The 23,370-nt window shown below is 36.0% G+C and overlaps 2 protein-coding genes across 10 annotated transcripts in view; one reads left to right on the forward strand and one right to left on the reverse strand.

Moving 5' to 3' along the window:
* The window catches only part of LOC105230829 (dual 3',5'-cyclic-AMP and -GMP phosphodiesterase 11), a 167,147-nt gene extending 162,570 nt beyond the window's left edge, over positions 1-4,577 (forward strand). For 6 of the 8 annotated variants that reach the window (XM_049449123.1, XM_049449121.1, XM_049449130.1 and 3 more), the window contains 7 exons: positions 319-405; positions 497-664; positions 1,041-1,168; positions 1,231-1,419; positions 1,493-1,712; positions 2,606-2,689; positions 2,760-4,577. In XM_049449123.1, the coding sequence (XP_049305080.1) occupies positions 319-405; positions 497-664; positions 1,041-1,168; positions 1,231-1,419; positions 1,493-1,712; positions 2,606-2,689; positions 2,760-3,971 (2,088 nt within the window). In that variant the 3' untranslated portion in view covers positions 3,972-4,577. The remainder of the gene's footprint in view (positions 1-318; positions 406-496; positions 665-1,040; positions 1,169-1,230; positions 1,420-1,492; positions 1,713-2,605; positions 2,690-2,759) is intronic. The other 2 variants (XM_049449110.1, XM_049449132.1) reach the window with 1 other exon arrangement.
* Positions 4,578-9,132: 4,555 nt separating this feature from the next.
* Positions 9,133-23,370, reverse strand: part of LOC105230806 (uncharacterized) — a 51,292-nt gene continuing 37,054 nt past the window's right edge. For both annotated transcript variants that reach the window (XM_011211792.4, XM_049449145.1), the window contains exons 3-14: positions 14,506-15,059; positions 14,092-14,440; positions 13,912-14,026; positions 13,580-13,851; positions 13,227-13,502; positions 12,939-13,156; positions 11,495-12,873; positions 11,281-11,434; positions 10,957-11,218; positions 10,734-10,880; positions 9,600-9,753; positions 9,133-9,537 (exon numbers count right to left, since the gene is read on the reverse strand). In XM_011211792.4, coding sequence (XP_011210094.2) covers positions 9,301-9,537; positions 9,600-9,753; positions 10,734-10,880; positions 10,957-11,218; positions 11,281-11,434; positions 11,495-12,873; positions 12,939-13,156; positions 13,227-13,502; positions 13,580-13,851; positions 13,912-14,026; positions 14,092-14,440; positions 14,506-15,059 — 4,117 coding nt within the window. In that variant the 3' untranslated portion in view covers positions 9,133-9,300. The remainder of the gene's footprint in view (positions 9,538-9,599; positions 9,754-10,733; positions 10,881-10,956; positions 11,219-11,280; positions 11,435-11,494; positions 12,874-12,938; positions 13,157-13,226; positions 13,503-13,579; positions 13,852-13,911; positions 14,027-14,091; positions 14,441-14,505; positions 15,060-23,370) is intronic.

The following is a 23,370-nucleotide window of genomic DNA, read 5'->3' on the forward strand; positions in this document are numbered from 1 at the left end:
AAAATGATGGTACTAGACCACGTACTTTATATACAGAACACATAGACACATTTTACTTAAAGTCTCTTTTGTGGATAGTCAAATGACACTTCATTTCTTCCGTCTTGCAATTTTCTGATACTTTGAACATTTCAAAACCAAACTCCAAAAGTCTGCTTGAAAAACATATATGAATTCAACTCTCAATCCTTTCAAAGCACTTCGGCATCGAAATAGCGCCTCTATTATTAAAGAGAGTCAGAAAGATCTCTCAAAATTTAATTTCTCAGAATCTTATCTCAGCAACTTGTAATATTTATTTTATTTCTTTTATTCCAGCGTTTACGTGTGCCATCGGCTGCGCATTTTCGCCTACACGATTTTCGCTTTGATGACATACATTTTGAGGACGATGATACATTGAAGGTAAGTCTCATACACAAAGTGAAAAAACACAGCATAATGTTATGAAAAAGATAAAAATTAAAAAAAAAACTATAATATCATATATTTTCAGGCCTGCCTGCGCATGTTCCTGGATCTGGACTTTGTTGAGCGTTTTCACATCGACTACGAGGTGCTTTGCCGTTGGCTGCTGAGTGTCAAGAAGAATTATCGCAATGTTACTTATCACAATTGGCGACATGCCTTCAATGTGGCACAAATGATGTTCGCCATACTAACGGTATGTAAGAGGAAAACTTCACCATTTAATAGTAAAAAATTGGCAAAGGTTCGGTGTTACGGTTGGCTCGTTTTTTAGTTCTTGGCTTTTTTAATTTCTTATTTTTTATTGCTATATTTTTTGCTTATAATTTATCATTTTTTATGCTTTTTCTCAACTTTTTACTGGAAATTTGATCAAAAATTAGTTCTGTAAACTCTTCGGCACCTACACATTGTTTCGTTAAACACTTCCCGTCTTCACTTCAATGTATTTTCTCGCATGCAATTTTTCTCGCTTCCCGAAGTCTATATTTCCTTTAGAGCGTAGTTCTTTTCTACAATTTTCAGTTTGAATTGCCAATGTTTATTTTTTGCTTTTGATTGATTAATCAAAGATTTCCCATAATGGACAGGCGACGCAATGGTGGAAGATTTTCGGTGAGATCGAGTGCTTGGCATTGATTATCGGTTGCTTGTGTCACGACTTGGATCATCGGGGGACTAATAACTCCTTCCAGATTAAGTAAGTGCTCTCGTTTTAAATTAGAATACACAACAACTAACAATGATTTAATATCTTTATAGAGCCTCCTCACCATTGGCTCAACTATATTCGACCTCCACCATGGAACATCATCATTTCGATCAGTGTTTGATGATTTTGAATAGTCCTGGAAATCAGATTCTAGCAAATCTGTCATCAGATGATTACTGTCGCGTAATACGCGTTTTGGAGGATGCCATATTATCGACGGATTTAGCGGTGTATTTTAGGTGGGTAGCTACTGAAAATTTTGAATTTTAAACCAAATATTCCAACAATAATTATAATTATGTTTGTTTTCAGAAAGCGTGGTCCCTTCCTGCAATCCGTGAAGGAGCAGCCCCTCAGCTACTGGGAGGCTGACGAACCGCGTGCTTTACTGCGTGCTATGAGCATGACTGTCTGTGATTTGTCGGCTATTACAAAGCCGTGGGATATTGAGAAGCGTGTAGCCGATTTGGTGAGTTCGGAATTCTTCGAGCAGGGCGATATGGAGAAACAGGAATTGAACATAATGCCCATTGTAAGTACTCTATGAAATTAAATTTTTTTCTCTCTTCCAATACTTAATCATTAGTGACTTGCTTTGACTAGAAAATCGTCGCAAAATATAAAAAAATTATAAAATCTGGAAGAGTAATCTTCGAAGAGGTGTTAATGGTTTTAAATACTTTTATACGTTGGTATTGGGTCCGGTGATAGGGAATTATTATTCGACATTGTTGGTAATGACTGTTACTACCCTCAAAAGCGGAGCTGACATTTAAAAATTTAAAAAAAAAGTGTCATATTGTTACTGATTAAGATATTCAAACACCATAGCATAAGTTAACACAACATATCATAACTAACGTAACATAACATAGCGTAACATAACATAACATAACATAACATAACATAACATAACATAACATAACATAACATAACATAACATAACATAACATAACAAAACACAACATAACATAACATAACATAACATAACATAACATAACATAACATAACATAACATAACATAACATAACATAACATAACATAACATAACATAACATAACATAACATAACATAACATAACATAACATAACATAACATAACAAACATAACATAGCATAACATAACACCATATAACAAAGACTTAACATGACATAACAAAAACATCGCGTAATATATGATCGGATAACAAATTTGTTACACCACCGGATTTCTTTTTCTCCTCCGGTATTTTCTCGTGACAGGCTAATTCCATTCGATCAGTTCAGAGTTTTCTTCCCTTTAGGATAGGATTTTCTGTCACTTTTTTTATTAAAAATCCACAGTTTTTTTATATTTCATGACAATACTTTAGGCGCTTTTTATATACATGTATTTATCTTCCAACTTTGGAACTTTTTGTCTAATCAAAATTATTTATTTTTTCAGGATATCATGAATCGCGAGAAGGAAGATGAACTACCAATGATGCAAGTCAACTTTATTGAATCCATTTGCTTGCCAATTTACGAGGTAAGCTCCCACTAATTTTATAAAGATTCGAACAATAATAGAACATACCGCTTTCCTTTAACTGCTTTAGGCTTTTGCCGATCTCTCTGACAAACTGGAGCCACTGGTCGAGGGTGTACGCGAAAATCGCGAACATTGGATCGAGCTGGCGCAGCAAGTACAAAATAAAGAAAATGCAGCCAGCAATACAAATGGCTGCACAGACACGACCAAGCAGAATGGTTGCATTTCGGATGGGCGCAGCGACGTGACTGATGAGATCGGAACGACGAACACAACGAATTGTGACAGCAACGCCGACGATGGCATATCAACAGGCGCCGAATGCGAAATCGACGAGCAGAGTGATAGCAAAAATCCAAAGGAAATTCACAACTGCAACAACAATGACGATGATAATGATGAAGACGACGCGCACTTGTGCGCCGAAGAGGAGGAAGCCGCCATCGAAGCAGATGACGATGACTCGGATGTAGAGGCGTCGCGTCATTCCAACGGTTGTTTCTCCTCCGGCTCGAGTCGTTTGAGTACACCACCACCCACAGGCGAAGACGACAGCCTACCGACTTCGCCGGCCAAGACGACACAGGCGAAACTTATCGCCGCAAATCTAAATAGTCTTAATCAGCGCACGCTCAAATCGACACGCAACTGTTGTCGCAGTTGTGAATATGTGCGCTGCAGCGGCAATATGCGTAAAGCCTCCTCGCTCAAGGGCGCCAAAGAGTTGCAGCAACAATTGAATACACAAAATGGCGGCAGTTGCGGTTACTACAGTCGCAGCGCACCCTCGGTGAGCAGTTGTGGTGTGACGAGCTCGGCCGCCAGCTTACAAAAACAGCAAAATCACAGTGACAGCCAGCCCAATCAGCTGCAGCATCATCATCCTCACCACCACCACCAACATAACCATCACCATCATCGCCATCACAGCCATCACCATCACCACCACCACAACAATAATCAACATGCGTCACACAGTGGCAACGGCGCCACCGGCAATACGTCAAGCGGCGCCGAAAGTGATCGGATACCGAAAATTGTGGGTAAACTAGGCAACATTGATAGCTTGCAGTATCTGGCTAGTGGTGGCAACGGCGCCGGTGATGCGCTGCTGCACGCAAATGCCGGCAAAGGCACACCAAATGGCATCGCGTTCACACCAAATGGCCATGTCACTTATTTTGCCGCCAGCGATGTGCCGACACTGGTCGTTTCGCCGACGGCGGCGCCCACAACAACAACAGCAGCAACGACGGCGACAAGCGCTTGTGATAAATGAAGTGTTTAAGCGAAGTACGTGAGCGAGCTTTGTGCGCTCACATGGCAGTGTTGTATTTAGTATATGTACATATGTATCTGTGTATGTGCTTGCAATGGCTTAAAGTGCGTATGGCTGTAGTGAAGGTGCGGCGCATGCTGCGTTTTGTGGCTCCAACGAGTTCACTTACGGTACAGCTAAAGCAAATGCGTAAATTACAGTTTTGTTTAAATGTAATTATTGATTGTACTGCATATATTTCGCTCTGCGTCTGTGTATAATGCATACAGTAACTATTTTGACTACTGTTTGGAGTTTGTAGTGAAGGTTAAAGAGAGAGTTTGTGAAAAATTGAATTTTTTTTGGACAAAAATTATCAATAATTTCAAAAAGTAGTTTGAGCTGATGTAACCAAAATTTACTTTTTTTAATAACATTACATTTTTTCATTTTAATTTTTTTTTTCAAAAATCTCCTTACAAACCTCAAATCAAATCAAATTATCAAGAACCGAATAATTTTCAAACCATAAGCAGCCAAACTCCCTTACACTACAGTACCAAAGCACCCACCATAATAAGCAAATAAGCACCAAGCAGTGCAGCAAATCATATGCAGTTTAAGCGAGAAAATCTTATGAAAGTGCATACTGAGCTAAAAAAAAAAATAAAAAAAATAATAATTAAAATAAATTACTAATTAAAATTAGCTTAATTTAAAGTTATTATAAACCTAACGATGAAATAATTTTTTGTATATATTTTCTTTTGCTATAATATTTTACTATGTCTCAATAGTGATATGTATTTGAGTGTGTATACATTTTTTATGTTTGTCTGTTTTTCATACATCAGTGTGTTTGTATGTATAGCTATTGTATTACTTAGTTGTGTGTAATTCAGCAGTTAAGTCTCTACTATGCATAAGAAATGCTTGAAAATATGTAGTATTTACGCATACTAGTTCAATTTGTAGCATTGTATTAGTGTTAGTTGAGTTTTGTTTACCAAAAATTATAAATATACTTGAAGCAAATAGTTTAAGAGCAAGTTAATTAAACAACTATACTTAAGTGGAAAAAAATTCAATGAGAAAAATTAACAGAAAATAGCAAGAGCGTGGAAAAAAATAAAAAAAGAAATAGAAAATTGTGAAATACATACATTTATTGCAAAGAAAGCAAGAAAAAGGAAAAAAATTGTTTAACAAAAACAACACATACATTTCTAATAACTTAGCTGTTTTTGCAAAACATTTTTCATTACTAAAATAGTGAAGGATAAAAGATATCACGTGATCTAACTTATAAGCGTTTGTAGCGGTGTTTGTAACGGCGCTAGCTTATGCTCACACCCACACATACAAGTACTGTAAATATTACCACAAATTAGGCACATACATACATACATAGTTTAAAAATTAAACAGAAATCCTATATTTTCACAAGTTCGAATTTAATTACATTAATAAACCGTTATAAACGTAACAGATTACGTTTCAAATACAAAACTAATTAATTTAAATAAAATAAAATATTTAGTTGTAAGTGTGAAGAAATAAAACAAAAATACAGACATAGGCATATGTGTATGTCTGTCTGTAACTAAGTATATATGTATGTAGTTTTCAGCAAAATGTTGTTTAGCATACACGTATTCAATACAAGGCGCATAAAAAAAAATCTAAAAATTATTGTAAACATATATAGTTGTACAACAACTGCTATTCCCAAGTCCCTCCCAAACCAGCGCTTTTGGTAGATGTAGAGGCGCTTGAGATTGCTACAAAGTGAATTGATTAATTTTATAGCGGCAAATGTTGCATTAAACGAATTGAATGAAGCGGAAGTAATGAACAGGAATTGTTAAACAAAAAAAAAATGAAAAATTAAAAAAAAAAGTAGTGAAAATTTAGAAAATATAGCTATGCGCTGAAAGATAAAGTAAAAAGCTGAGAAAAAAGTATAATTTATATAATTAAATTTGAAAAGGAATTCTAAAAAATTTTGAAACATTCTTTTTTTTAAATGCAGACATTGAACTTAGTAAATACAAAAATTATAGAATTAAAAATTTAAACAATGCAAAAATTGAAAATTTTCAACATGCAAAAAACAGTTCAAATCTATATTTAAAATCTAAATTTTTATTTAAAAAAATGTAAAATTTTTATTAAAAAAAATTTCATTTTTATTAAACAAAATTTTTATTAAAAAATATTTTTTTTTTTAATTTTGTTTAAAATTTTGATAAGAAATTAAATTTTATTAAAAAAATTTAATTTTTATTAAAGAAAAATTTTATTGAAAAATTAAAAAAAAAGTTTTGTTTCAAAAAATTCAAATTTTGATTAAAAAAAATTTTATTTAAAAAATTCAAAAAATAAAATAACAATTTCCCTTGCAATAAAATAAAACAAAATCACTGTACTGCGCATCAAATAAAAAATGTTGACTCTACTGCGCACGCGCACCGCTCTGCTTAAACAATATATTTGTGTGTAGCGTTTAATTACACTCGCGCTAATATGAAAGCATACTTAGATCTTAAATTATATAAAAGCACCACACAAATTAATGCCGTATCTGTGTATATGTAAATATTTAAACTACAAGTTATGTAAGTTTTTATGTATGTGTGTGTAAACCCTTATTATTTTTAACTCTTTTCGTAAAATTTTATTGAATTACTAAGCAAAAACACATGGAATAGCAATGAAGTTACACAAAAAACAAAAAAAAAACAAATGAAACTATATAAATTAATAATTTATTTAGCATGTTTGCCAACTATAAAGAGAAACAAGAAAACAGATTTAGAAAATAAAATAAAAAAAATTAAATAAATAAAATGAAACTTTTATTGCAAAACCTACCACTTTAAATATGTTTGTTTTATTTTACTTGTGTGAGAATATGCTGACAGCAAAAATATGCAGTTTGTAGTCTATCCACAGGGGCAGCCTTTCTAAAACTTTTAGCAGCTGCTGAAACTATCCAAAAATATATATTTATACCCTGAGCAGGATATATTAAGTTTGCCACGAAGTTTGCAACACCCAAAAGGAATGTGAGAGGCACTATAAAGTATACATATATACAAATGATCAGCGGGAAGAGCTGAGTCGATTTTGTCTTGTTCGTCTGCCAGTATACCATACATTCATTCGAGTATATCTCAGTTCTGATGAAATCTTGCACACATCTTTTTCTCATTAAAAAGCTACTCATTTGTCAAAATGGTCAATACCGGACCACTATATCATATAGCTGCCATACAAACTGAACGATCGGAATCAAGTGCTTGTATGGGATACTTTTTCATTTGAGGAGGTATTTTCACGAAATTTCGCACAAATTATTAGCTGCCATACCAGCTAAACGGTCTGATTAAAATTCTTATACGGAAAGCTTTTCCATTTGATGAGATACCTTTAAAAATTTTGATGTGGATAATTAATTTTAAATCGGACTACTAGATCATATAGATACGATATATAAATATATTTTTTAGTACTAATTTATATAATTTACATATGTATATATTGCTCAACAAAAATCAAAATAAATCAGAAAAATTTTATAACTTTGCTTCAAAGACAATTTCTTTAACAAAATGTAGAATTCAAACCTATCCGTAGGTGTTCAATAATGTTATGAACAATTAACTTTGTTTTGCAAATTTGAGAATCAATGTAGACTCTGTCACCAATCAACTGAAACAATTTTCGGATAATTTAAAAAAGTATAGTAGGAACAGGGACGGTCAAAAGCACGTTTAAGACATTCCTCGTTCTGGACGACGACGACGATATGGTGCTTGATAACGTTAGACAAGTGTCAGAGAGCTCGACATCTCTCGAGAGTCCGTTTGAATGATTTTGGTGAATATTTTGGGTACGAAACGCGTTCTCGCTCGAGTTGTTCCGATAAAAAGAGTTCTGCAAACAGGTCTCTTTGGACATGCTTGATCGTCTGGATTTCGATCCCACATTCGTGGAAAGCATTAAAACTATCGACGATATTTGGCGTATGAAGCCGTTTGCATGAGAACATCCGTCGAAAACAATCGGATTTGTGGAAGAACAATTCACGGATTTTACACGGATTTGTGACCGAATTTAATGCCGCAAACGCAGTAAATACCATCGATAAACTCCCGTATTCTCCATAGTTGGCTTTGCGTGGTTTTTCTTATTCCCCAAGTGTATTAAAAAATTTTTCAATCTAGACATTTGTGTTTTCAATTTTATTTTGTGGCATTTATTCACTGGGTAAAAATATGCAATTTATATTAGTTTGTATATATTGTAGTATATTTAAGTATATTTCATTATAAAATGTATTTAAAAAATATTACAAAAAATTCGTAAGCTAAAAATTTCGTTTCATATACATATGTATTTCATCGGTTGTATAAAAATGAAATTGCTTTATAAAGAAAGTAAATATAATAAAGTCGTTCGATAAACTACACAGGCAAAATAAATATTGCGAAGATAAAAAAGTATAAAAATAGTAGAAATTTTACAAAAGTTGGGATACAAAATTGAACTAATAGCTAATAGAGAAGAAAAAGGTTTGAAAAGGAAATTTGCGCTAAAAGATAGGAAGAGCGCGAAAGAGAGCACGATAGCGGGAGAGAGATAGGGAGACATAAGCACATAAATATTGCTATATATGTATGTCTCGTAGCATATTTTCAGGCAGTTAGGATTTTATACATATGAAATCATGGGAAATCATAAATCATGGAAGACATAAAAGCAGTGTGTGTGTGTGGAGAATACATAATAATTGATTATTCGCTTACTTATGTATTACATTATTAAAAGCTAGAAGTACTTAAGTCTTTGAGGTTTCTACTTCCATTTTACTTAACTTACATACATACGTTTAAAATCATTTTTTTAGATAGTGCACTATGCTGCCGATATTTGTAGGGCGCATAGGAAGCTATATGCATATATTTACACACTACAGTGCATAACAATAGTAGACGTACGCCTGCAGGCACTTGTAAGGCAACTAAGTATATGTGTGTAGTGGTAGTAAGTGCTCTTTAAGATTATTTACAATTAATTTTAATTAGTTATTGGCTGCTGGCTATGCGCTTTAACGCTGAGCGCAACGCTCGTGTGTGTGTACCACGCTTGTTGCACACACTTTTTTTGCTGCTATATTCCCCTTTTGCTGTTAACTTCATAATAACTTATTGTTTATTAAATAGCTGTGCCTTTTGTTGCGCGTCTTCAGCAGCGTTGTCACTCATTTGTTTCCTTCAATCGCTGCTTTTTCTCGTTTACACATAGTTTATATATTAATTTATGTTTTATAGGCTCACGAGCTGATCTACAAGGACGCGATGAATGGCGTTAGATCGGGGAATTTGAAAATGTTCTGTGGGCGTGAGCGTTGTACGCGCACTGGTGCCTGAACAGAGGCCTGGCGCGCCTGCGCAAAGTTGCCATTGCCATTCAAGTAGATACCGCACTGAGAGTTGCACACTTCGTCGCGTAGAATGGCTTCTTTGGGCCATTGGCGTATCAGTTGGCCGCAGTCGGTGATGCGCAGCGAGGCACATTGTGGCTGTAAGTGAAGGAAGAAGCAATAAGTTTCAGTTGAATATGTTTAAATTTTTTAATATTTACCCCTTCACTGGAGCACACACAACTGGTGCAGGGTGAGGGGAAAGCAGATTCACCAACGCGCACATGTCTGTTGCCAATCTGGCAACCTTGTACATTTTCACGCCATTGACTCAAATCGATTTGGGGCATGGAAGAGCAGGGCACACGTGGATTGCTGCAAGAAAAATTAAAATATCGTCATTATATATATTTATGTATACATTAAACAATACAACATTTTTCCAGAATTAATTCAAAATAAAAAAAAAAAATTTCCAACAAACAAGATCAGAAAATTAGTATCAATGTAAAACTATGAAGTTCTATTCCATTACAGTGTAAAAAATTTTGGCCTAACATTATTGCTGGTAACAGAAAATGTTGCTTGTCTTTTGTGTAAATATAAACGTGTACTGATTTCAAGAAAACTTTTCGTTACAATATCTGAAAATTTCAATTCCATGTATTTTGTAGACTTTTTAATGCTTATATCGAAGTGTTGCGTAACAATGTTGCTGAATATTATTCTTGTTTAGATAACTCATTTTATTTGAATGAAATGAAAAACATGAAAACTGCAACATGGTTATTATAATTGTAACCACAGCAACATGTATCTAAACATTTTAGTACAATTATTACAAAAACATTAATCATGTTAGTTTCGCAGATGTACAAAAATGTTGTCAGCAACATGAATCTACACATTTTAATAAAACTGCATATAATAGTGCTGTTAGCAACGTGAATCTAAACATTTTAGTAAAATTGTATACAACAGTGTTGCTAGCAACATTTTAGTAAAATTGTATACAACAGTGTTGCTAGCAACATTTTAGTAAAATTGTATACAATGTTGCTAGCAACTTGCTTCTAAACATTTTAGTACAATTTTTATTATTTTGATATTAGCAACATGTATATAGAACGTATGATTTGTAAATGTACAAAAAGTGAATGTAAATGAATCTAAACATTTTCAATTATTAACAGGTACAAACACAATTTATGTCCCTGAGGGTACACTAAAAATTCTATACGCTTCATTCTATATATTTACTAATACAGAATTTAATTTTTGGATATTATGAGTAGTTTTGTACTACTCTCATAAGTTAATTTCTACACAACTCTCCAGCTCATTTTTATACTCACAGGAAATTGCTAGGCAGATCAAAAGCAGCACGTTGCATATCACCGGGAATCTCCAAGTTCTCGCAAATCATCTTAGACAATGTGACCTTGCGAATCTCAGCCAGTTGTGGCTCAGTAAAACGTACCTCGGGATTGGCGTTCTCATACCTATGAAAAACGAGGTTTATTTAAATTAATAAAAAAATTAATTAAAAACAATTCAAAAGATCGATGAAAGACTCACCAGAAACGATCACATTTACGCAGCTGACGGAATTGTATGCCAATAATGCAAGCCAATGTTGGACCGACCAACCCACCTTGCAATGGACGCTCAGTCATAGCGCCAGGGAATAGATCGATATCATCGACTGAAGCGTAGATTTTCTTGAAGCGATTGATGACTTCATTGGGCATTTCACGACTGAGATCACTCCAGGTAGTGGCGCGTTTCAAGTTGCAGAGAGCGCGGTAGTTGTTGTAACCGGGTATGCCGTGATCACGAGCTGAGAAGGTGAAAAAAGGTTTTAATATAGGTTCACAAAACCACTGAGTTATTGCGTCTTACCTCTTTGAATGTTGAGCGCGATAAGATCAATGCCGGAGAAGGGAATCTTGCGATCTTCGAACAGATGGTTGGTTACTTCACCGGTAATGAACTGATCCAACGTTTCCATGGGTGTGGCGACCAAACCACGTGAAATCTCATCAACAATGCCGGGCTATTAATAAATATGAACAGTAATTAATGATTACCGTACATTCATTACTAGTATCCTTACCTGTAGTATAGCATCCATACGGAAGAAACCATCACGCAACAGCAGAGGTGGGTCGACGGGTTGGTGGTTCACACTCAAGCGTGGGATATGTGGACGCAACAGTGAGTGTCCAATACGGAAAGCCGCCGCAGCAAATTCATTGAAAATGATGGGACTGCATGAAGGATTGTAGTCCTTGTAGTAACCTTGGGGCAGCAATTTCAGACCATATAAATTCACAGCATTCCAACTGAGCACACGTGGTAAGAACTCATTGAAGACCATATGTTGCCATTCGGCGGTGAGTATGCGACGCGCATGGTGGAACAATTGGTCACTGTTCCAGTGTGGGTTAACACCGCGCAGACCCTCGACAATGCGGTTGTGCTCACGCAAGAATATGGTGTGGATGGCAGTGAGACCTGGCTGCTCAGAGGCGCGATCATCACCAGCAATGAAGCAGAGATTATTGCGCGACTTACATTCGGGATGAGAGTTCGATTGTGGCAGCAGTTCCTTACCGAAGGAGCGTATTGTCGAGTTCATGCGACCGGCGAAGCCACGTAATTTATTCACCACGCAGTGATTTTCACCATAAACCATAGAGGCATCCAAGAAATGAGTATTCTGATTGATTTGTTCACGTGGACCCAACGCCAACTGACCGGGCAGCGATCTCATCGAAGGGAAGCAGAAACGTTCACCACTGGTCACATTCACTTCGGGGAAGAAGTAGTCGCCGGGTGGCACAGGGAAGGGATTACATTCCGGATGTACAGTTTGTGGCGAATTGCAACGACGACAGCTAGGAATGGACTCATGGAAACCTTTATGGATTGGTGTCATCGTCAGATCGTGGTCAAGGAACTGTGCAAACTGCATAACCATCAGCGAGTAGCGGGTATGCAAGTTGGATATATCCGGGTGAATAACAGTCGAAATGGTACGTGGATTCGGCAATGGACTGCCGTTGACGGAAAGTAGACGCACCTTTGAGACACCGTCATCATATTGTGATGGCAGGAGACGTGAGAATGTGGTCAACGACTTGCCCCAGTTGGGATTACGCAAGTTATTACAGTAACCGGTGACGGTACGGAACGGCGACGAGGTATCACAAGCAATTGGTGGATCATCGCATTCGGTATTGACCTGTTGTGTGGAACCGCCAAGTATGGCATTTATATCAATAGTTTGTAGAGTCTCTGAAAGTTCATTGCGATTGAAGTTGCTGTCGAAGGTTTGACGCTTTCGCCGATTAATGGAGTTCAAGCTGTTTAGAATCTCGTTGGAAGTTAACTCAAACATGAGCGATGAGTTAGCCAAGGTGAGCGCATTGCGATTGGCCTTGCTGAAAGATGCAGCCACACCGTCCGAAGATTTGGCGCTGATGCCACCCTCTGAAAAGAGCAAACAAGTATTTTAGTTGCAAGAGACACTTCTAAGACAATTTGAAGTTACTCACGTGACAACCAAGATTCATATTCAAAACGCTTGCGTTCCTCTAATTCTACCTTTGCACGTTCCACGGCAGCCTCCAGCAATTCAATATTGATTTCGCTTACGGCCTCCTGAACTTCGGGTTCCATTTCGACGTGTTCATGTAGTTCTTCCTCTTCTTGCTTTGATTGCCATGGACGCAAGTCTAATGAGGAGATTTGTTCGCAATCGAGCACGGAGTTTCTGTAGAAGGCGGTAAGTGGATTTTATGATTATAAACTCGGAAGATTTCAGTAAATTTCGTGATTCTTACAAAAAGTTATCCTCGCGGAAGAATGCCTTCGACTGCACTTTCTCGACCTGATTGGAATCGCAAAGTAGACCGGCTAGTGTAGTGCGACGTATACCTTGCAGCTGTTCCAAAGTGAACGAGGATGGAGGAATATCGTTTTCATACCAGAAGCGGTCAGACTTCTTAAGCAACTCAAATTGACGTGTAAGCAGACAAGTGATGGTGGGGCCGAAGAGCGCGCCAACAGCGGGATCTTCGAGCAGAGCGCCGACCAATAAATCAACATCATCGGCATTTCTAAAGTAGTGAGGGAAGAGAGAGTTATAAATGCGTCGCAATAAGAAAGGGCAAAGTTTTTAATTGCTGTTACTCACTGATAAATATCCCGTAAACTAGTAATGTGTTCCTCGGGTATATTGGAGATCTTGGCCAAAGATTCAAAGGTGATATTAGCAGAGTCTGCGCCTGAGTACTGTTCCTGACATAAGTCCAAAGCGTGACGGTAAGAGGGTATACCATGATCGCGACCACGATGTATGGCCAAAGCCAATTCAGTCCAACCGTCGGCGTTCTTGATGACAGGAATGAGTGACTTCTGAAGCGCAGCGACCGAGAGTAGCTGGGTTGCCGACATGGAGTGCGAGATCTGTGCACACATAAAGGATATTTAAAGAAAGAAAATGGTGAGAAGCGGCAAAATACTAACCATCTCTGGTGGATACATGGTGAGGAATGAGGGGAATGCGCCATTGGCGACCTCATTAAAGACGCCAGCACGATTGGTACTCGAGTAGTTCGATGAGTGCTTTTCGGCAGTGAGTCTGTACGGAAAGTGGGTGATATAAGTAATTTTGAACGAGATAATTATATGGAGATGATTACTCACTTCAAACCCTCCTTGGCGGTTGTCTCCTGGCCCAAAACAATGGGCAAGAATTCGCTGTAAGTGATGTGCTGAATCTGTGCGGTAACAATACGACGCGCCTCAAAGAATACATCCTCCTCGGACCAGTCGGGGTTCAAATGCGCCAACTGCTCACCGATATTATTGTGCTCTTGCAAGAGCGCACGATGTAGCGCACCCGAAGCGCTGTTCAACTGACAGTATTTGCACGACTCCACTTTGACACCGCCGCTGATGTACGTACGCAGATCCTGCATATCTTTCAAAGTGGCGCCATACAAACCAGAGCCATCGATGTAACCCGAGGCGACATTCATTTGCTCGCGTTGACCTGGAAAACCGAAAGACACACAAAATTTAATAACAAATTTTTACGCACAAGCATAAGCAGCTTACGCTTATTGCACGTGTCTGGATCATAGCCGGGCGCTGAGCGTTTGTATTCCTTGCAATCGGCGCCACGCCGCACATAGCACTGTTGCAGCTCTTCGACATTCTTCACATTCACATTCTCATTGCAGCACTTCGGACTGGTCGTCAACTGGCTGACTTCGTACATGTCGTTGGCGAGCAGCTGACCCCAAGCGGGCAGCATAGCGGTAATATGTGGATGCCGCAGCTCGGCGTCGACATGATTTTGCAGCTGCTCGATAACAGTATCAGCATCGGGTAGCGCATGTGTGCCATGCGAGGTGCGTGGTTGGCTAATGCCGTCAGCGTAGTCGGGTGCCATGAGACGCAGCAAAATGTCGCCGCGTGCGCCCCATTTGCGATGAGAGACATTGTTGCATTCGCCGGTGGGTTGGCGATATTTGCTCGGTGGGCAGACTTCGGTGTCTGTTAGATTGCAGGGCTGCAATGAGCGTGCGCGTTCCAGGCGCAGTGCGGCCTCAGCGTTTGCCTGCAAATCGTCGGGGACGCGCAGTGCTGTTGTCACCATAAAGAGGCAACTGAAAAGAGGAAGGAGAATAGGAGAAATTAGTATTATTAATAATTTTGTCTTAAAAGTTATAAGAGGTTTAGGCAAATTACTCTAGAGTCACTTAACCAGACATGTTTTAGTGGTTAAATGAAAAAGGGTCTTCCTGTCTTCAATTATTTTTCGTTGAATTGAGTCCTTGGTCTTCAATAAAGATTCGTGGGAGTCAAAAAAGTTCTAGAGGGTAATTATGAAGTATTTGCTTTCTATCATTTGCTACTACATAAGTCAACTATTTCGCAGCACACGTGTAAGTATTTATGAATACAGTTAATCATAACTTTTCCAAAGTTAATTATATTTTTCAATTAGAAGTAATCTTCTTTACAATAATACGCTGACATTTTCAGTTCACATAAATTCGCACAATAAATCAACTGCAAGCGACAGCTTACTCATATATTTGCTATTGTTGTACTCATTCCGAAAACTTTGTAGGCAACACTTTTTCACGTAGGCAGCAGAGCCAATATCCGGCTTGGCTACAAATTTTAGGCTAATTAGTGGAATGCCAAAAGGCCAAACGGGCGGGCTTCGCCAGAGTCGTGTGCAAACACTTTGGATTGTTTTTATTGCTTTTGCATAATATAAGACATATTTAGCGTTAGCGTTTGATTGATTCTAAATTTTCGTGTTGGCAAATGCTAAACACTTTTAATATTTACGCCGGCGGCTGTGAACACAAACAATTTTTTGTTGTGTGATTTCAAACAACCTGTTGAACGTGCGGCCGATCATATAAAGCCGCAGTTGCGCAAACAAACCCACTTGCTATACATATGTATTTACACTTACATGCACATATATAAGTGTCTATATACACATACATACATATACATTAGCATGTTAATATTTATGAATTTCTAGCATTTCTGCTAATTTTGAACCCTCCCTTAGCTCATCACTTAGGCACAGCTGCCTTTGCGCTCGAGCTTTTCGAAGTCTTTGTTTTTTTTCAATTTGTTGCTGTGAAAGCAGATGAGCAATAATCGGTGCATTTGTATTCCTAGTAGCTTAGTAAACACTCACATGCTAGAAATGTTAATGTTTTCGTGCGACATAACTATATCTCACAGCTAATAATGAATGGTTTTCGTTGCAAGTGCGATAAAGTTAAGCAGAAATTTTGACTAATAAATTTCATGTTTTGCTTTGCCATAGAATTTGTGGGAAATTCTGGAATTCATCATAAAATTTAGATCCGGTAAAGCCGCCGTGACAGGTGGGCAGGTATAATAATTTTTAATCGGATGCAAATTGCCAGCCTATTATGCAGCCGAAGGCATTAATATTTAGTAAAAAAATTCGAATGTTGTTGTTTTGATTGTCTGTTTTATTGTAATAATTGTTTGATAACTTTGAAGGTGTGTACAATGAAGATGAAAGTAAACTGGTTATAATTCATTTGTTTATACTAGTTTTTAGGTTTCCACCAACAGCCTGTTCGATTCGCCATTTGACCAACTTTGTGCTAAACAAATAGAGCATATGGTGTGCTCTCAGAGTACTTTTCAGTGTTTTGTTTTTGAGACTGTATATGAACTCGTTAGTTAATTGAAAACTTTAAAAATTTTTCAAAATTTATTTGTTTTTTTATGTAAACAGGATATCTCAGACAAAATTATGTTTGCCAGTTTATTATCGCTCTTTTCACAAAAAAATTAATTAAAAAATGCCTAAATCGAAGCAAAACTGCTCCAGTCCCTTGGCACCGAATGTGTGGACCCAGTGCTTATATTTGACTTTTGACCGAAAATATAGGTCAATTTGTGAGATATATAGTTGATGTTCAGAGAGAATACTTTGCTGATAGATTTATATCTGTGAGTAATAAATGCGTTGAATTGGGTCAGTTTTTCCCTTTACCGAATAGCAAAATTTTGGAACTTCCTGGTGACTTCATACCGCATGTATCGGACAGTATGTGAGTTATCTTAATAAAATAGAGATAGCGTGTTTTTCCTATAACGATGCATATTTGTGCTAAAAAAGATAGGCTAAAATCCTCTTGGATCCCCATGGTTTAACCGATTATCTAGCGAATTGTGCATTATAAATAGTTTAAATTTTTTTCTAACTTCAGAAATGTTACATTTGAAAATAAAAACACGTCTCAGCCACCCGGGTACCCGGGTACCCCGACAGAAGTTCGGCGCAGTTCGTATAATACATTATGATTATAATATTATTTTATATCTAAAAGGAGTAAATAAGTATCTATAAGATAACTACAACAAATTATGTTCAATTTTAAATATTTATTGATAAAAAATGCTGTATATAATAATAATAATAACTTTATTTTGCGAAATGAAGTTACAAAAAAATGTATCCATTTTTTGCTTTCTGCACAGTGAAATATAAGTAATAATTTAAGCAAGGAAATTTGAATAACTAAATTTTAAGAATTAATTAAAAATTTAAGAAAAATGAAAAATTACTCATTGCAATGTAAACATTTGGAAATGTTCACCGAAAGCTGATCGCATACGGGCTAATCGCACTCAACGCAGGATTTCAGTGTCTTTCGGCGTTTGCGAACAGGCCGTTCGTTACAAATGTAATAAGATCCAACAACAGCTCCCCTCCTAGTAGCGCCTCGACATTTGTCATTTCTGGGTACCACCTCTACTATTGGCCCTTCAAAGAAACTCTCGACTGGGATTTTGGTAGAGTGGTTTCGCATTATTTGCTGATTCGGAACACGCTCTTCGATCATCGGCATTGCTCATTCTTCTCACAATTGTCCAAGGAAAAGTCTTCGTCTGTTTGTTTTCTTGCAAAGCATGCTGTTATTCTCATAGAGATGGTACACCTGCAATGTCGAGGATGTCGAAAAAGAAAGCCAGCGGCCATCTACACGTTCGCTGTTGGGTGGAGTACCTCGTACACATTTGATCCATGGTGTCAACGCCAGCTTTTGTTTGATTATAAAACAAAATCATTTCTGGGTTTTTGTGAGCTGCATCAGATTTTTCATAATCATAGTGCGTCGTACTAATAAGTATTACAGCTTATTTTATTTTATTCATATTTTTCGCATTAAATTTTCGATAAAATTAAAAACCCATCGTGGTAAATAAATCGTGTATTTATTTTATTTACATTACCTCAAAAACTGTGCTTTCGGTAACTCCTCCATCGTTTTATTTATCAGAGGTATATAAATAAAATACAATTATCTTTACTTATCACTTCACAAACTTTTTTCAATAGTATTGCAATAAATAAATAACTACGAATATCGATATGTAATGCACACACGCTAACGAACTATCCATACTGACTGGAGTGACTCCAGTGAGTCAACGACGGAAACTTTGCTATACCGCTTATATTCGTTTCACGGAATTCTGGAACGTTCCTGAGGTACAGAGCAATTCAGAGAGCGACCTGTTTCCCCACCACTCGAATTCCACGCAACTGGCCTTCGCAAAAAAGAGAAATTTACGCTAGAACAGCGCGCGTTTTATTCTTGATTTAGGACTATGAAGGTGTCTGTACATAATTTATATGGTACATTCAAGTAGAAATAACTTTCTCAGATGTCAATGAATAGATCCTGCTAGAATGCACACAATTATTTTTACGTATAACGCATTTATACGCACGAATTTGCGTACGGGTACCCGGGTACCCTGGGCGACAGACAGTGTGATTTTGGGTGGCAACAAAAGGGTTAATAAAATAGAGATAGTGTGTTTTTCCTATAACGATGCATATTTGTGCTTAAAAGGGGTAAACTCGGGTGAAAACTCGTCCTATACTCCATATAACTAACATAAATTAAATACCTAAAGGTACTTCCTTGACCTCAATCCTTGCAAGTCGCAAAAGTATGAGCTCTTCATTACTTGTTTTATTAGACTTCTTGAATCAGAACCAAATTTTAGAAAATAATTTTATTAATTTCATACTTCATCTTATTATATTGAATAATTTTGCTTTTCTGATGACATGCTTTCATTCAAAATTAAAAAAAGTTTTTTTTCCATATTAAATATATTTTAAACTTTGTCTCGCCATATTCCACTATTTGCCTCCCTCTCCCAGCTACCGATTGCAACGTTTAATGAGCTGTCAATGAGCAACCCGACAATTTGTCTGCCGAACATTTGCCGCCGCCGTTGCAAGTAACGAAAAAACAGCGACTTTGTTGGCAGCTTTAAATATATCATTGTAGATGCATATGGCAGACAGTTTGTAAATTATAGTGTGAGTTTTGCAATGCAATTAAAGAGTTTAACGGTATGAAAGCAAAAACAAAAAGCAAATCTAAAATACATATAATACTGATGTGCTAATATGTAGGTCTATATTGTACACCGCGGTGTGTTGGTCTATTGGCTTAAGCGTTGGCTGCAATTTAGGTTAATATGCCTAGCCATAAATACGCGCCACTTTGCAGCGATTTGCTAAATTTGTGCATAAAATGTTTTTGTATTTATGCAAGAGCTATAATGTTGTGCGATTTTTGAACCCGGTGAGAAAATTGCTATGGACTATAAATTTGTTTCATATTATTATATTGAGCAGGTAGTTAATATATAGAAATATGAAATAGTTATAGTTTTGGTTATATGTAATGGTTATTTGTTTATAAGTTAACTTCAAAATCTTTAGGATGTTTTTAGTTTAGTTTAGTGTAGAAGTTTGGGCGTTTGTTGCCTATATTCTGTGTTTACATTTAGAGTGTTTTCCAAAGCCTTTCAATAGGCAATTTTTTCGAACTGCTGTCGTACATCTGTATTTTTCTTCCTTATGGATAATTTCTATATAATCTCTCTCTACTTTCCAGCTGCTTTCTTATAGACTTTTTAGTGCTCCAACAGCTTTTTTCACCAGAAGTCTCTTGGATTTTAACAACAAATTTTGTGGAATATTTTTTCTCACTAGCCATTGTTCAGCGTAAAATTATAGATCTGCATTTCTATACATGTCTGCGGTTATTTCTTACTTTTGTACAATTTTCTGCACATTTACATATTTATATATATTTATATACATATATTATATATAAAATCATACTATAATTAAGTGTGTGCTGCCATTATATTGGAAGTGTAACCAATGCAAAATCGCAAACCATTAAAGAAATCCGCACACAACTGTAACAGCCTAAAAACATAAGTCACAAGACTAGACTAAACACATACAAAAAATAAAAAAAAATCGAAAAAAAAGAAAAATGTGTAGACAACGAGTCAGCTGACGCTTGGTGCGAAATATTCATGCATAACTCAGCATAATTTTCACATTAATTTCCATTTTATTTAAAGCTTTTATTTTATTTATATTTTTTTTTTAATTGTTTTTTTTTTTTTATTATTATTTTTTGGCTGGTGACACTTCGCGCCACGAGCGCCACCTCCTTATTTATAGTTTCTATAACTCGTGATAGCTCATAGTGAACGCAATATGGCCTGTCTATCTGTAGCGCTGCTCTTTGCATATTTATTGCAGCAATTTTTTAAGGTTTTCTGAGGAATTTTGTGTGCCGCCATTAATTTTTGAATACTAAAAATTGCTTGCGTAATCATTTGAGCGTCGGAACTAAATTTGGTATTGCAAAGTGTGTGAATATGAGTAGCGGAAGACCGGTGGGTGTTGCCACGCGCATATATAAAGTTATGTATGGATGGGTGAGAGAAATATATACAAAAACATATACTTTATTAAATTCCAAAAAAGTATTCGTACTTCTGCATACCCAAAACTGCAGTTTTTTCCTAATTTTTTTTCTGAAACCTAATTTTTTGTGACAACTTTACCTTTGTTCCGCTTTTTCTTGATAAAAATTCTATTTTTTTTTCAATCTGAAAACTTTTCTTCAATTTTCAATCAGCATACATTTTTAATGCTCTAAAGTTGCAACAATGTTGACTAAAAATTCGAACTCTCTTCGAAAAAAATAAATATATAATACTGTTTTCTTAAAAAAATATCTCTTAGCAGTTACTTGAGGTATTTTACTTCAAACTTTTTTCTTCTTAGAAATAAGAAATATGTACAAAGCATTATTAAACAAAATTTTGGATATTTGATGGCATCTGCTGTCAGTTGTAAAATCTCTTTAATGCTTTAGTCATGTCAAAAACTAAGTTCTAGGTTAATTATATGCCACAACTTTTAAATCTTCTTTTAATTTTTTCCACTTAAAAACCTAGTTAACAAATTGGTCACTTACAACGCACAACTGTTCAATAATTATATTTCTTATTACTCTAATAAGCAGTCAGCCTACCAGTTATTTTGCCTACTTATTCAAGGTCTTCAACAAGCGGAAGTAATCCAAGCAGATCTATTATTTTACAATAAACAAACGCTTCTAACTACTGCCCTCAGCAACCCAGACAACAATTTGTCAGCTGTCAGTGCAGATGAAGTTGTCGAAAAGCCGTACTTAAGTCAAAGTGTAGCCAACCACGCTTCCGGTACTCTGCTCTTTGTAAACGTGATTTTGAATATGCGCTTAAGAATGATTGAAGACAATGGTTTTTGCCAGTCATAATTGACAGATTGGCATGATTTGTGATGAAATCAGATTTTTTCTTTTTTTTTAATTCGTGATGAGTCGAAGTTAATGGTCGTTGTTAGAGGGGTTCAAGAAAAATATTTGTTTGAGTATTTTTTATTTCTTTGGACCGCGCTTAGAAGAATGGTAAATGTTACAAGCGCAAACGTAAAAATGGAAAAGAAAAGAAAAAATTATTTGGTATTTTTTTTTACATCACTCTGAGCGCTATTTGTTTTTTTTTTTTTAGTTTTTGTAACCTTGTTTACTTTGGCAATTGGAATACTAACAATTAAGGAATGGTTAAGTGTGTTACCGATCATTTTATACTCTTGCAACTGGCAGCAAACAAAGTCAGGGAAATACCTTAAAAATCTCCTATATACCGGTTACTTTTAGGTGATGCGTGTAACCTTTTTGTTCTAACAAATCTATTACTCTCAGACGCTATATGTTCCAAGAATATAAAAAAAATAAAATAAATTATTTTTTGTGCTGTTAAGTACTCTACGTACATAAGTCACAGTTGGTTTTGATGTCTTATTCCAGCGAGAAGTGGGCGTTTGTGTATGCCCGAGTTCATTGCTTAAGTCTTTCGAAAGAGCAAAAAATATTGTTGAGCTTACAGTTTTTTATTTATTTATGCCTATTTTGACTTTTATTAATTATTATTTTTAACTTTTTTTTACTTTGCGTATTTGTTTCTTGCTTTTTTTTTTTGGTTTTTGCCATATTTACCATAAGCAATTTTTCGCCGTATTTTCTACATTATTATATGCATTTCTAGCATTGCCAATAAATATGAAGTGTTTTGTTTGCTATTCGCCCTCTTTATCGCCGATTATTTACATTGAATCGGAGTCTGCGTTCATTATACAATAATTCTTTATCACGTTTCGTTTGTTCGCCACACGTTCAACGTAAATTATTACGCATGACTTTTTACGTGTATTTATAACTTTATATATGAATGTGTGTGTGTGTATTTTAACAAGCTATGTACTAACTTAACTAGGCATCAATGTAATTAAAGCTATCTTCATTATGGCTTTGTGCGGTTTCCTATGCGTTTGTGTGCGCCGCGGCTAGGGCATGCTGTCGATTTGGCGCACATTTCGTGACTCATTAACACGTCGCGCGGTTTTGTTAGTAATTGGCAATTGGGAATTTTTGAACGAAATATTTTTTTGCACAACAAAAGATGAGTGTACATATATTATTGTTTTGCTGTCTGGAGTCATTCAGACTTATATAAGTGGGAGATATTATTTTTGCTTTGGTTTAATTGTAGCGAAACGAATACTTTTGATGGCGTGGTATATTGGAATGTGATAGCTCTTTTTGTTGCAGCAAAACGTTTGCTGCAGTTTTTTTATGTCTCTAGTGATTTTAAGTAGAATCGTAGCACACTGTGTTTGAAGTTGTGGCAAACAGCGTAGGGAGTCGGAAAAATATATATTTTTAGTGTTTGAGTTGGGTGTCTACTGAGTTGGGAGTTCTATGGAAATTATTTTATTATAATAAAAAAATGTCCAGTCTTGATAACCCTGAATAAAAATATTACATCTTTCTGCTTTATATTTACAATAAATAGCGTACCAGGCTATTTAAAATTATTGTGATGAGAAAAAGTGCAGAATTTTTAATACTTTTTAGTATATGAATATATCTATAGATATTTGTTTTAAAAAAATTTTGAAAACATAAAAAATGTTAAAAATAAATTTTAGTTTGAAAAGCGCTATTGGTATACATAGAAGATATGTAT

Source organism: Bactrocera dorsalis, chromosome 1 (assembly GCF_023373825.1).
Source record: "Bactrocera dorsalis isolate Fly_Bdor chromosome 1, ASM2337382v1, whole genome shotgun sequence".
NCBI classification, from domain to species: Eukaryota; Metazoa; Arthropoda; class Insecta; order Diptera; family Tephritidae; genus Bactrocera; species Bactrocera dorsalis.